This window comes from Aotus nancymaae, unplaced genomic scaffold (genome assembly GCF_030222135.1).
Source record: "Aotus nancymaae isolate 86718 unplaced genomic scaffold, 86718_ANA_hifiasm-v0.15.2.pri h1tg000058l, whole genome shotgun sequence".
Classification (NCBI taxonomy): domain Eukaryota; kingdom Metazoa; phylum Chordata; class Mammalia; order Primates; family Aotidae; genus Aotus; species Aotus nancymaae.
In genome coordinates, this window is record NW_026988472.1 from 46,209,686 (window position 1) to 46,224,906 (window position 15,221).

Sequence of the window (15,221 nt, forward strand, 5' to 3'; positions counted from 1 at the left end):
TAATAGAGTAACCCAATGATAAGAAAAATAATCCACCAAGAAACAAATGTATCTGGAAACAAAAAATGATCCATGAACACATGCTGTGATGGGGTAAAAGGAACAAGACTACATCACCAAAGACAGTAAATGGATGCCAATTTTTAAAGAGAGAAATTTACAGTGTTATCAAAATGATGAGTGTTTTTCCCAATTTCCTTAGTGACTCAGAAAATGGGATGTTTTTTTATTATACAGAAAGGGAATTTATTTTGTGTAAGATATAGACCTCAAAACATATATCAGCTGAGGGGTCCAGTAAAAAGGGGATTATTTTACAAGAGTTAAATGTTTAGGTTAGTACACATTATGGCAGACAGATGACTAAGCTTATGGGAAGGCATAGGAATATTTTCTAATGCGTGATCATTTTCATTAGTGAGACATACATTATTTTAACACTGTGGTTTAATAAGAGTGAAAAGGTTGTGAGCCAGACAGTTTCTGTTGCAACTACTCAACTCTGCTGTTGTAGCAGGAAAGCAGACATAGATCAAATGTAAATGAGCAAACATGGCTATACCCACCAAAATATTTATGGATACTAAAATCTGAATTTTATATGATTTCCATGTCTCACAAAATATATTTTTCAACTTTTAAAAAATGGTTAAAAAAATCCTACCTTTCTTAGCTGAGGGACTTTGCAAAAACATGTGGCAGGCTGGATTTGAACTTGGAACTGTTTGCCATCCTCTCTTTTAACTGGTTCTTTTTCTTATATGTAAAGTTCTACAGAGAGCGCTTTGTTTACAGATATGCCATTTTCTTCTACAAGCATTAAACCAGAAAGAAAATATCTTCTTCGTAAATAATCTTTTTACATGTCCCTGGAAGAATTGCTAGGAAGTGATCACACTTTCAGATAGGTTTTTCTCTGTCACTGTCCTGCAGCAGGCAATTAAATCACAGCCAACCTAAACACAGACATTTTATTTCTTCTATCATCCTCCAAGCACAGAAATCAATAGTACTAATCACAGAGGTGCACACCTAGGGGACAACAAAATGTCCACACAACTTCTGCCATCAAGCCCAAACATGGCACTCCAGGATGCAAGCTAATAGAAGGTTCAGAGCCTGCCTAGATGAGGTGTGCCCCTGCTGACACCCACACCCATCTCAAGAGAGAAGTTCTTCCAAATGAACACTGCTGCTCCCTTCCAAGGGCTCTTACATGCAGAATCTTTCCCTGTTCTGGCTCCCCTTGTCCATAGAAAGATTGGAGACTTTCCCAGATCTTGTTCCTGATGCACAGTGAATATGACACAAGTCTCAGTGTCTGCTCCTGTGTAAGATCGTTCTTTGGAGACCTGGATGCCCCAGAAGTAAAGGTATGACTTTTCTAGTCATCTGGGAACTAAGCCCACATGAAGTAGAGTGACCGTTAAGCCCAGACTGAAATAGAGTGACTGTGTTAGTCTGTTAGAGCTGCTATAACAAAATACCTTACACTGGGTAATTTACAAATAATTGAAATTTATTTCTCACAGTTCTGGAGAAAGTGAAGTCCAAGATCTTCCAGAAGATTTGGTGTTTGGTAAAGGCCCCATTACTCAAAGATGGCATTTTGTCACTGTGTCTTTACATGGGAAAAGGAGCAAAGCAATTCTCTTCAACCTTTTATAAGGATACTAATCCCATTCATGATGGCAGAGATCAAATGACTTAATCACTTCCCTAAAGGCCCCATTTCTTAATACAAATCACATTGGGTATTAGTTTCGAACATACAAATTTTGGGGGGACACTAACATTTAGACCATAGCAGTGACCAACCATTCCAGGACTGAGGGGGTTTTCCTGGGATATGGGCCTTTTAAATGCTAAAACTGGGATGACTGCTTATACTAAAAGTGAGTGCCTTCTCTTTCTATTTCTCTTTTTGCCCCTCTCCCAGTTCTTCCAAGAGTTCTTGACCCCCAGAACCTCTTTGTGAAGCAAAAGCTGAACTAGGCTTGAGAAAAAATTTTCTCTGAAAGACCCCAGAAATACTCCACTTAATCCCTTTCCCAAAGTACAGATGGATTAGGTTGGTACAAAAGTAACTGCTGTTTTTGCGATTGGAAGTAATGGCAAAAGTCGCAATGACTTTTGTACCAACATAATACTTTTTGTAATGAGTGAGCATAAACGTTAGGAAATCCCCTCTTCAGTGAAAAGTGTTCTGATAACCTCAGCTTTGGCTTCAATCTTGGTTGAAAATATCAGTTTATAAAAGACAAATGTCATGTCTCCTTATTCCTTAACACTCCCATAGCATGAATGAATCCATTCATATGATAGGCCCAGCTTCTTCATTTGAAAAACTTGTAAAGATCTCTTTTTCTGTAAATTCAGTAAGGAAGTATAACTCCAGTGGGCTTCTAAGGGGGTTCCTGACCAATATTTTTAACATAAAACACATTTTCTGGTGCCCCATTAAGAATGTCACATAACAAACTACTTATATCTACAATAAAACTAAACCAATAAACCAAGCGTGTTTTACAAACTCTTAGCCTTGACCTAATCATCCTATCGCCGTATTAGATAATCTCAAAATTCAGTAATGAAGCACTTAGTCAAATATGAATTATCAGTGAACTGTATGTTTGTATATCCATGGGATTATGTATATAAAATTACTCATCACTTATGGTGAGTTCAGGTATTGCATTTTGATCTCCGTGATTACGAAAAATCAATGTGTTAGTAATTCTGGAAGGAATAAAATGCAACCTTTGGATATAGGAGTCATAAAAATTTTCATCTGAAGCACGTGTACCCTCAATGTTAACAGAGAGTGGACAATGAGGTATTTTGTGTTTATGGAGCATGTGTTTTTATACTACAGGTCAGTGTCAGCAGCATTTTCAATGATGCGAATGTGTTGGCTTGTGTTTCTGTCCTAAATTGTCCCACAGGAGGCTCTTCCTCTGCTAGTTCAGATCTCAGAGCTGTGCAGCAGCCTTCAAGGCAGACAGGACACAGGTGAATGAGTCACCCACCTGACCAGATCGATGACCCGCTCTCTGGGTGCAGCACTGACCGGTTCATCATTAATCATTACAATCTGATCTCCCGGGATCAGCTTGCCTTCCGAGGGGCCACCTGGAGACAAAGGAGAATGAAGCACAGGTAAGAAAAACATTGGCAACCCATCCTAAGCCTCCTCCCCTGATCATGGTTCACCGTGAGCGAATGGTGCTATCAGCAAAACCGAAACACAACCACACTTGGGTGTTCTTTGGACATTTCTGAGGCCCAGGCTGTATCTTGACCAATTAAATAAGAATCTTTCGGGGTGGGACCCAGGCATCCACATTTTTCTAAAACTTTACAAGCAAGATTGAGACTCAGTCTAGCAGTGCTTCTCACACTTTATGGTGAATCACCTGAGATCTTGTTACCCTGCAGGGGTGCAGGGTGAGATAATGCATTTCTCGCAAGCACAAGGCAATGGGTTAAATTCTTGGCCTAGTAACTTCACGGAATACTATAATCCCTTCCATATAATGAGATAATTGAGGTTCACACAGGTTAAAGATTTGACTTGAAGGTAGGTCTAGATCTTAGCTTGGACTCTTGCAAGTTTAGAATGGCCAGTGTCTCCTTTGAACTTGCTCCTGTAATTCAGAACCTAGTCACTGCCAGGTCTCTTGACACATAAACTTAAAATCACATCCGTGTGAAGCATACATCTGTATTCAAGTAAGACCTAAAAACAATTACCTGGATTTAGCTGTAGACATGTGCAATTACCTCCCAAATATTGATATGGTAGCATATGGTACTATAATTTTAACTCTATTTCCACGGGTCTGACACCAGGTGATAGGTGCAGCTGAAACGTTATCTTTCAAATATTATTGCTGTTACTTCATTTAGTAATTGAAATGAGCACTTCATAACCACAACATGGAACTGAAAGTAATTGAGTTGTTTTCTACCCACCCAGACACTAGGCATATATGTCACTTAAGCTGTAGCATAAATTCGTCTTCCTTCTGTGAAGTAAGAGAGTAGCGGAACCTTAACATGTCCTCGTATTAGTGATAGAAAATATTCACTTTACAGATGTGGGATTCAGTGTTTGCATGCATAAGGAATTCAGAAAAACCACTTGGGAAACTTACTGTAAGTATTAAATTATGTGCAAGCAATCACTCAAATTTAGTCAAACAAGTGGTTAGAAATCAAATGCTGGTCAAATACAGAAAAATTTTCAAAGTAACTGAAGGATGAATGTTAACTATTCCAATAAGAAAGTCACTCTCAGATTAACATACTCTTACATTTGACCTATGCTTTTTGATCAAATGAAACTATTCTTGTCTAATCAAGCAACTTTAATCAAGAATTCTGGAGAAGCAACACACTGTCCGATCCAAAATACAAAAGCGTGGCACACTTCAAGAGAACTGTCTCACGGCCTTCACTTTGAAGTCTGGATTGCCTACTATAGAAAATCTAGTCACGCACTGAAATCACTTGGTACTTCTGTAGAGTCATTTTTATGATAGACACAGCTTGTATGACCAGCAATTTCACTCATAAAAATAACTGGAAATAGTACTCTCTGACCTTTGTTTTTACTTTTTTTCTGCTCTTCTCAAAATTGTATAACAGTAGGTATTAGTATCTTTGCAGCTAAGGAGAATTGAGGGCAAAGAAGGAGAGAGGTTGTAGGAACAGTGAGATGATACAAAGAAAAGAAAAATAAGACTCTGAATCTCCGTTCAGCTCCTGGGAAGACACATACTTTGGATAATCTCATAATCAGAGGTATTAGAGTATCCCAATATTATAAAACAGCATGCCAAATATTATTCCATTTAGGAAAAATGTGTGTACACACACACACATCTACATATGTGTTTTACGTATGTATAAAATACATTATCTGATATGTAATACATATGTGTGCTTGTGTATGCATGGAATTATCTCTACTATACATAGTATCTCTGTCTACATCAATAACGGCTGTCTCTTGGTAGTAGGAATTCAGGTTTTTTATTTTTTTTTACTTTCTCTTCTATATGATCTACATTGCTTCGATTTTTGTTTTACAAAGCATGTTAACAAAAGAAGCAAGAAATCTGTTTTGAGAATTCTCAATTGTGTCAAGCTCAACAATCCTACACAGAGAAATAAAATATGATCTATATTTAATGAAATAAAAAACTTTAGCAGATAACACAAGTCTAAAGTGGTTAATTATTTGGGGTGCTTGCCCTGGGGCATATTATGTCAAAATAATGAAAAATAAAAAATTAAATCAAATTTAAACATCTATACCAGGACGCTAGTTGGCTTTTGTTTCCCTTAATTGAGAGACTCAACTGGCCAAACTTTTTAGAGTTAAATAATGATAACAAGAAAAATAAACATCTACGGAAAGACCAGGATGTACCCGGCACTCTTGTAATTTATTGTATCCTCTTCATAGTCCTACAAGGTAGATACTACTCTGATCCCTATTATACAGAGGATGTAGAGAAGTTACATCAGACTGAAATGCAGGGAATTTCACATGGAAGCTAAAAAGTCTAAAAAGGGGCAGAGGTAGGAGTCAGGCTCAGGCAGTCTGATGGCAGAGTCTGTGCTCACTTTACTGCTGAACTCTGTTACTGATTTGCAAAATCCTGGAAAGAAAGGACATGGAAGATAATTTCCTTTTTTTCTGAAAATAAATCCAATATGAGTCCATTACAGTAAGCACATAAATACATATATAATAAATAAATAATAAAAGCACATTGTTTCTGCAAAGTCAAAGACAGCCCACTTCAGCTGATTGTATCATAGTCTATTGTATTCAGTTGTGTTGACAGTGGAACATCTGTATACTCTAATGTGAATGATCAAGGGAAAGTACATTAATATCTAACGTTGTAGAATTTTAAAGATTTGACATGTACTGTATTAGTCAGCATTTGCCGTATAACAAATCACCCCAAAGCTCAATAGGTGTCCAACGATCACTTCTTCTCATGCTTATGGGTCTTCAGGGCAACCGCAGACTGGTTGATTTCAGCCTGGCTTAGCTGGACAGTTCTGTACCAAACTGCAGATGAGGCTGTACTTGGCTCCCCACTGCGGGCCTATTGTCTCATGTGTTCATTATGGGACTCAGGTGGAAGAGGTCACAGCTACCTGGAGAAAACTCTCTCTCTCTCTCTTTTTTTTGAGACAGGATCTCACTCTGTTGCCCAGGCTGGAGTACAGTAGCACAATCTCAGCTCACTGCAACCTCCCCTTCCTGGGTTCAAGTGATTCTCATGCCTCAGCCTCCCAAGTAGCTGGGACTGCAGGCATGTGCCACCATGCTTGGCTAATTTTTTGTCTTTTTAGTAGAGATGGGATTTTGCCATGTTGGCCAGTCTGGTCTTGAATTTCTGGCATCAAGTGATCCACCAGCCTCGGTTTCCCAAAGTACTGGGATTACAGACATAAGCCACCATGCCCAGGCAAACACTCCCTTCTTATAGCCATGGCAGAAGCTCAGGAAACAAAATCAACAGCACAAGCATATCTCAAGCCATTGCTTATGTCATCTTTGCTAATATGCCATTGGCCAATGTCAATCACCTGGTCCAGCCCAACAGCAATGGAGTATGGATTTCCCTTTATTCTGCCTCTAATGAGAAGGGAGGGGAATGCATACTTGTAAAATAATCCAACTACCCCAACGACTCAATCCTACTGTAACCACTTCCTGTTTTTTTTTTTTTTTTTTTACTAAAGAGTTCATCATGGGCTTACTGTAATACAGTACAGTGCCTGCCTCTTATTGTCTGCATTCATAAGTTAAGAAGTGGGTCATTTCCATGATTATAGATGATGGCTCAGTATTTTCCCGAGTCAGGTGATAATGATGGATTTGGCAGTTTAAAACCTAGTTTGAGGAGGCATTTCTGTCCCTCTGGCGAAGTGACTCTATCCAGGTTTTGGAAAAACATATCCAGCTTTCACAGCCTGGACACTTATGAGACTGAATAGTAGTCATTCTGGCAGGGTGTGGCAGACAGTCCCAGGAAACCAAGGCCGGGATTGGGTACTTACCTGGTGTCACTGAACGAACGACCACTGGCTTTTCACTGCCTGCCACAAAACCAAACCCCAGCACGGGGTCCCTTCTCATCTCCACCTTCCGAGGAGCCGGAGGGATGATTTGGCAGCTCTCTAACCGAGGGTCGTCAAAAGGGATTGCTTGTGTCATATGACTGTGGAGAAAGCACATACAAGAGAAACAAGGCATCAATGTATGTCTTAGGCATTGGCCTGGCAATCATATTGTCTTTAATTTCAAAACCTATCTTTTGGTAGAGAGTGAGAAAGATCCGGGGAGACCCATAGTCATGCTTCTTTCATTGCCTACTTGCTGGGCCACTTTTGCGTTGGGCTTTTGCATTGGCTGTTCCTCCAACCTGGAATGCCTATCCTGCAGATATGCATATGTCCCAGCCTCACCTCTCTCAAGCTCTTGCTCACATATGATCTTCTTGAAGAGGACTATCCTGGCCAGACATTTCAGAAATGCAACCCCGCTCCCCAACATGCCCGATTCCCTTTACACTCTTCTACTTATTTTTTCCCCATACCACTAATCATGTGCTAATGTGCTGTAGAATACAGTTGGCTCTTGAACAACACAGGTTTGAGCTGCACAGGTCCACTTACACATGGATTTTCTTCCTCCTCTGCCACCCCTAAGACAGCAAGACCATCCCCTCTTCCACCTCCTCCTCCTTAACATATTCAATATGAAGACGATGAGGATGGAGACCTTTATGATGATCTACTTCTACTTAATGATTAATAAATACATTTCCTCTTCCTTATGAGTTTCTTAATAACATTTTCTTTTCTCTAACTTTATTGTAAGAACACAGCATGCGAGTATAATGCATATAATATACAAAATATGTGTTAATCAACAGTTACGTTATTGGTAAGACTTCCGGTCAACAGTACGCTATCAGTAATTGAGTTTTGAGGGCATCCAAAGTTATATGTGGATTTCTGACTGCATGTGGGGTTGGCACCCCTAAGCCCCACATACAAGGGTCAACTGTATACTTAATCTTGTTCAAGGGTAAACTGTATACTTAATCTTATGGTTATTTTTATTGTTTTGCATTCAACACTGCAACATATATTGTATGAGGACGAGGAACTTGGTTTTATTCCCTGATTTATTTCAGTTGCCTAGAACAATATCTAGCACACAGTAGATTCTCAATTAATACATAAATTAATAAATAGAGAAAAAGAGATTTGTGAAAAGCTATCAAGTTATAACTGATATGTTGAGAAACAGCCTCAGAGGGTTTTAGACATTTAGAAGGTAATACCTATGGCTTCTGGCCCCAGTAAAATTGGGGATTATTTTGGTGGTGACACGTTATCCTGTTGCCAAATACATCTCCCTTTCCAAAGAAGTTGAGAACTTAGCTCTTGGCATTTGTTTTATGGAAAGATTTTCAAGTGATTCAAATGAATCTTTTCATTAATACCTAAACTTCAGAAGTCGTATCAATAATCCCAACTTGAAAATTGTATAGTATTCAAAAATTTTCAGAATGCTTCCACAGATATCTAATTTGATCCACAAATTGAGAATGAGAGGGCAGAACTAGTATTATTTTGTGCATTTTACCAATAACAAAACTGAGATGAAAATACTGTTTTACTGTCACTAAGGGCCCATGGCTGGTATGCCAGAGGGTTGGGTCAAAGATCCACTCCCATGACTCTTAATCTTCACTCATGCACATTGTCCAAGACAGTCTTCTTTTGTGGAAGAGTTATTAGTCTGAACAATAGAAATCTCCTTAATGTGATGTAGGCTAAGATTATTTCAATGACATGGGTTTGATTCAATTTTCTCTATATGCAATCTTCTTCAATAAGTAAAAGAAGATCATTTAAAAATGACTTGGAAGATGCTACTCTACATGCCATCTGGACAACATATTGTTCAATGTAATAAAGAAAGATAGCAAAGAAGGAATCCTGTTGTCTTTCTGTGTAATTAATAAGAATTAGGTAAGGTCAATGAAAACCTTCTAAGATCTGTCCTTTAGGTATATATCACTGTCTAGGAAAATAAACATATAAATGCATTTTAAACAGAAAGGAAGTGTGTTTTCAACTTAGCTGCTTGGGAGGTGGAACGATAGGAAAAAGAGAAGGGTTCGTTGAGAACCAACATGTTGTGCACCATGTGCTAACACTCATCTGTTACCTTATTTCATTCTTAAAATTCCCCTATGATGGAGGCAGTTTTACCCCACTCACATTCCTTCTTTGCAAATGCCAAGAGAGAAAAAATAACTTGGCTGAGGTCACACTCTTCTCAGGTGTAAGCCAGGTGCAAGTCATACCAGGTCTTCTGATTTGAAGTGTGGCGCACACTAGATAATTGGCAGGAACAGTGCAAAATGAAAACGTGGAGCCTTTCATTCAAACATGACTAACTTCAAGACAGCAGAACATTAAACCCAGTCCAGGGTCCTATGTCACTGCATGGGTCACACACCCATGATGCTGGCTGCACTAGTGTGATATCCCCAATGTCCCACCATCATTCTATTAATGGAAAAGTCCAGGCTGAGATTGGTGGCATTATAGGGTGGGTTCAGGTGTTTTTCTGAACCCAGAGATTAGACATGGCTACCATGATATGGTATATTCTTGGAATGGATGAAGAGAGGTGGGCAGAACTCAGGTGGGCAGGAGATCAGATGGAGAGGCCTGGATGTCAAAGGACAGAATTCCAGACCCTGAGTAGGCCAGCAAAACCAATGCAGAGTGAGCCCCAGTGACCAGGGTAAGAGCCTCAGACAAGACCCCAGGCTGGGAGGCACTAAGACACAGGGAAGAAGTGGAGAGGCCAGGGATGGAACCCAGGACACCAGGAAGACCTCTGATACTCCCACAGTGGGCCCCAATGGGTGGGAAGTTGACCTTCAGACACTGATCCCTCCCAGACCTGAAATAGGTACAGCTGGGCATGCCTGGGGGAGAATGGTATCACCTAGGCATGGTGGACACTTTAGTTCTCTGGTCTCCTCTGTAAGAAAGCACCATCTCAGAACATGCCATTTTTGAACCACATCTGAAAACGATTCTGTCCTGTTATCTCCAGATGACAGAAGGGAAGGAAACAAGAAAGGAAGAAAGGGAGGGAAGAGGACAATTTAAAATTGTGGAGCCTGGCCCTGGATTCTGGGTTTTTGCCATTTTCCACAGCAGATATAAAATTAAGGAAGGCAAAGTTTGCTAAAGCTGGGTGACTTGCTGATGGCTGCATGTGTTTTAGAACCGAGGTTGGCACAACTCTCGATTCCAAGCATAGAGAGGGACTGAGGAAGGCTTTTCCTTCTGCTGTTGCTAGCTCTGTGAAAAGCTTAAGGCAGTGATTCCCAAACTTTGCGGCACATTAGAAAGACTCAGGGAGCATTTCAAAACTCCTAATGCCTGGGTTACACTCCAGACTGACCATATCAGAATATCTGGGATGGGAAACAGGATCAGTTTTTAAAAAATCTCCAGGTGATTCCCAAGTCCAGCAAAGTTTGAGATCCGCCCACTTGCCTAGAGAAGGGTAGTACAGTATGCCCTCCAGACAGCAGGAAAAGAGAACACAAACGATATCCCTGATTATCTCCTCTAGCACACACTGTAAATGTACATTAAAATATTTAAAACATCTGAAGCTTGATTACCCTCCTCCCACCGGAACAAGTAATAGTATCGAATGCATCATTCATTCAAAAACTGTTATGTTATTCTTTTATTGATACCTGACATTTATTAAACATTAATTTCATGCTAAGCATTGTTTGTTCTAAATGCTTTCCATATGCTAGTTCATTTAATTCTGCAAAACAACTCCACAATGCAATCATTTGTTCATTTAGTCAATTTGTAAAACGCCCTCTGGATTCTCAGTTCTGGGATTACACTAAGAAAGAAAGCAGACAAAAAAGAAAGTGTTCACGCTAGTGTTCAGAGACAAAGAAGAAACTAATACATTTGTAAAATAGAGGGAAGAGCAAGTCATTATAAACACTAAGGAGAAAAATAATGCAGGGAGGAAGGATAGAGAGCTGAGTGGGTGCAGTGGGTGGGTGATGGTGCTGCAGTGATCAGCACGTGTCAGGAAACATTTCGGGGGGAGCACTTCCAACAGAGGGACCAGGAAGCACAAAGGTCCCGAGGCATAACTTGCTTGATGTGAGCCTGCCCAGGAACAATCTGAAGGCTTGTGGCGCAGGTAAGGATGTGGGCTTGGAGGCAGGGTGGTGACGGGTAATGAAGTGATGTGTAGGAAGGGCGCAGATCACACAGGCTCTTGGATAGAGTCTTTTGTTCTGAGTGGAACAAGCAGCCATGTGATCCAGCTGCCCTGCTGATGACAGGACAGGGTACTGGTAGAAGCATTTCGGGGGCCATGACATCCATCCCTGAGGGTGGTGGCTTGGACCAGGGTGAGAGTGGCAGTAGCTGCAGAAATTGTTGGGCTTTTATCTTTGGAAGCCACCCTGACAGACCAGCGGTGGGACTCCTACTCTGGAACCATTCTCTGGCACACACTAGACGTTCCCAGTGAGGATGAACCTATGAGCATGTTGCCTAATGCAAATCTTATGTCCTGATGTATCCTCATTATGGGAGATATTTTTCTCTTCAAGTAGGTGACACTTTCTAGTTTGTACAAGAAACAAATAAATGCCCAGTTACAGTATGAGTATGAGAACTGATAGGATCGATTGGTGAGAGACTTTGGAGCCAGACTGCCTGCATCCAAGTCCTGACTCCCCAGCTTCCTAGTGATGTGACCTGCACAAATTACTCCATCATTCTATATTTTAGTTTTCTCATCTGTAAAATGGTAAAAATGATCATAACAAGTTCATAAGATAGTTGTGAACACTGAATGAATAAACATAAGGCACTCAGCAAAATGTAAGCACATAGTAAGCACATCAGAAAGCATTGGCTGGAATGTTCACACTTATAAGTAGGAGTTAGATGGTAAGAACACATGGACACATAGAGGGAACAACACACACTGGGGCCTACTTGAGGGTGGAGGGTGGAGAAGGGAGAGGATCAGGAAAAGTAACTAATGGGTCCTAGGCTTAATACCTGGGTGATGAAATAATCTGTGCAACAAACCCCATGACATAAGTTTTCCTATGTAACAAACCTGCACATGTACCCTTGAACTTAAAATACAAGTTAAAAACAAGTATTGATTGTTATTTTATTCTCTGGAGATCAACAAGTAGAAAGAAGTCTGTTTCAGACATTATGAACTCATTCAGTCTTAAAACATGAAAATAAACTCAACAACATTTAAAATATTGCAGCCCAACTTTCTTACTAAAATGTGTCACAAATCCTATGTAACGTCTGAGGCTTTCAGTTTGAAAAATCCTATCAAATGCATGACACAATAAATACAAATATAGCTTGATATACACAAGGCAACACTGTACCAGAACACAAAAGAATAACAGAAGGTAGAAGAAAATCCATGTGCTCTGGTGACGGAGTCGCTGTTAATACGGTTTTCTTAACCGTGTTTCTAGACCATTAAGTGACCATTGAACACAGTGCCACGAGCAAGCCTGAGTCTTGAGGGAAATAAGAATCACTAATGATGTTCTGTAATTAGGGGTGATACATGCATCGGCCCTTTCAACCTCAGAGGCTGCCATTCTCTGTGTCAACAGAATCTTACATTGGCCTGTATTTCTTCATTTTTTTCCCCTACCCAAATAAGACCGGAAACACAACCAAATGTGTACTTTGTGGTCACTGCTTGGTCTAGCGTTGTCATCTTTGCTAATGATTTTTTGATTACTTTTGTTTTGCTTGCATGTTGAGGGTAAGCTTCCAATGGCATTCTCATCTTCTTTCTCAACAGGTTATATTTTTGGAACAAATAATCTAAAAATAATCAACCCCCATCTCTTTTCTAGTAAGAATGTATCCCTACTAGCACGTTCCCCATGAAACATCATTTGTCCCTCTGTATCAAGGCAAGCAGTTTTTGGCTCTGTACTTGCAAGATTTTTTTAAATAAAGATGCTTGAGTCCTTTTCTAATGAGCTGAAAAAGCAACATTTTTTTTTTACCTGCTGAACATGCGTCAGTGAATTCTGATGCTCAGACTAGAAGTATACAACTGATAAGCTATTCAAACCTCCATCCTCTGTCCACAACCTTTCCTAAAAAACACATAGATAGGTCAGGAGTCTATGACCCGGAAATACAGAGTATATTAATTGAAATGGAAAATGTGTCCATCAAGATAAAGTGAGCAATGTTCCTGTTTCTGACAGATTTCATTTCAAAAGGAATGACAGAAATCCTGCTGCCTAACTCACCATAACAGAAGGAAAGGGCTTTCCTTGAACTCCTGGAGCCCTTCTTTCTCAGCAGAAATAAAACACTGATACACCCTATGCATCACAAAGAATTGCTTTGACTAGTAGAAAGCACCCTGTGTGAAAACCTAAAGTCATTCCAGTTTTTGATGCTCTCATTAAAGCCAGCAAAGTCCTTTTCAAAATATGTGCTGAGTGGAAGGATTCTGGAAGGAAAATCCAAGTTTAGAAGCCATTACCTTTGGTGTGGAGGCTAAAGAATCTGGGAAGACGATGGCACGTAGGCTACCTGGGTAGTTAAGACTGGATCACAAATGGGTATGACTACTTATGGTGTATAAACATTTTTGTGCCCGAGTTATGCTTGAGGGCATTGCTGGTGTTAGCTTTCAGCAGTGACCAGCTATGATTACAGGAGGGGACCAAGGATCAATATATGCTCTTATCTTGGCAGCACTGGTCTGTGTGGTAGACTGACTTAGTCTTGATTTGCTCCCTAGGTCATGATTTGCCACCAGATGCCACATTCCTTTCCACACCTCCCCATTATACGCAGTGCATGTTTCTCCACCCCTTGACTCTGCTAACATCTTATTGTCCTAAGCATGCCCCATGATGGAGCCCAGACGTGACAAGTAAAATATATTAATGTGTTTGGGCATCTGTTCTTAATGCCCACCATCGTCACAAGAAGGCCTTCTCAAGGTAGGTGCTGCCCTTTCAGCCTGATCTCTAGAATGAACACATGGATCTGACCGGAGCCTGCACCTCATTGAGAAGCTAAGTGTAGCAGAGCTGCCTGGGCCCCCAGCCTAGATCAGCTAGCTAAATAAGGGCTAAGACATGATGATGGTTTTACGACACTGAATTTGGGGGATGTTTGTTATATACCCAAATCTCATGTATCTAGTCTGTAAATAATGCTTAAAATAGTATTTATTAATAAATACCCTGAAGATCCACATGTCAAAAGGATTTTGTCCACCCTCATTCCCCGTGTCATTCATGACTAAGCATGTCACATTGGACAAACACCACAGACACTTCCAAAGAAAACTTCTCTTATTATCCCTGGTGGCATGGCAGACACAGGAACCCCACGGTCTACTCTCCACCATCTTCCCACATCCCTGACTGGATTTGGACTTAGGCACAAAATTCATAAGCCTTACTGTGGTCTGGGAGGGGCCTAACATAGAAGGCTTTGACCAAAAGTGCTCGTCTATGTAAACCAGAGTTCCTCAGAACAAGAATTTAAGTAGGAAGAAAAAAAGAAAGCCAAGTATGGATTGTTTAAGTTGATAGGTTACAACTGAGAGAGGTCATGGGACAGATTAGGCCCCATGATAGGTTTCCATCAAGTCAAAATGATGATAATGTGTGTGGCAAAGGAATATATTGAAAAAAAAATTTTTTTTGGCATTGTTCTCACTGGGTTTTTTCCACTCCCAGGTCTAATAAGGTAGACAGGTCTTTTGCAGACTCTTGCCTTAGGGGTGATGTATTTACCAGGGTTCAAAGCAAAAGCTGACTGCTTATAACTCTTTCCTACTTTTGTTTCCTGAAAGTCTGAGCAGCTTGGCTGACGAAGCGAGGGTAGAATACCCCTGTGAGGTGGCAGCAACTTTAGGAGAAACAGCTTGGTGGCATGCCTGGCAAGGCACCAAGACTCAGACTGAGCCTAAGAAATGGCAGTCAATGAACTTCAGGAGATCACCCAGACTTTGACCAGGGTATCTTAGGAGCAGGTAACGTGGGTTGAAACCATAAAGCCCTGCTCAAATTTCTTCT

General features: G+C 40.4%; 1 protein-coding gene across 12 annotated transcripts in view; it reads right to left on the reverse strand.

The window, feature by feature from the left end:
- Positions 1-15,221, reverse strand: part of FRMPD4 (FERM and PDZ domain containing 4) — a 900,683-nt gene that overhangs the window by 121,403 nt on the left and 764,059 nt on the right. For all 12 annotated transcript variants that reach the window (XM_012435175.2, XM_021674826.2, XM_064364515.1 and 9 more), the window contains 2 exons: positions 7,090-7,250; positions 3,030-3,132 (listed from right to left, as the gene is read on the reverse strand). In XM_012435175.2, the coding sequence (XP_012290598.1) occupies positions 3,030-3,132; positions 7,090-7,250 (264 nt within the window). The remainder of the gene's footprint in view (positions 1-3,029; positions 3,133-7,089; positions 7,251-15,221) is intronic.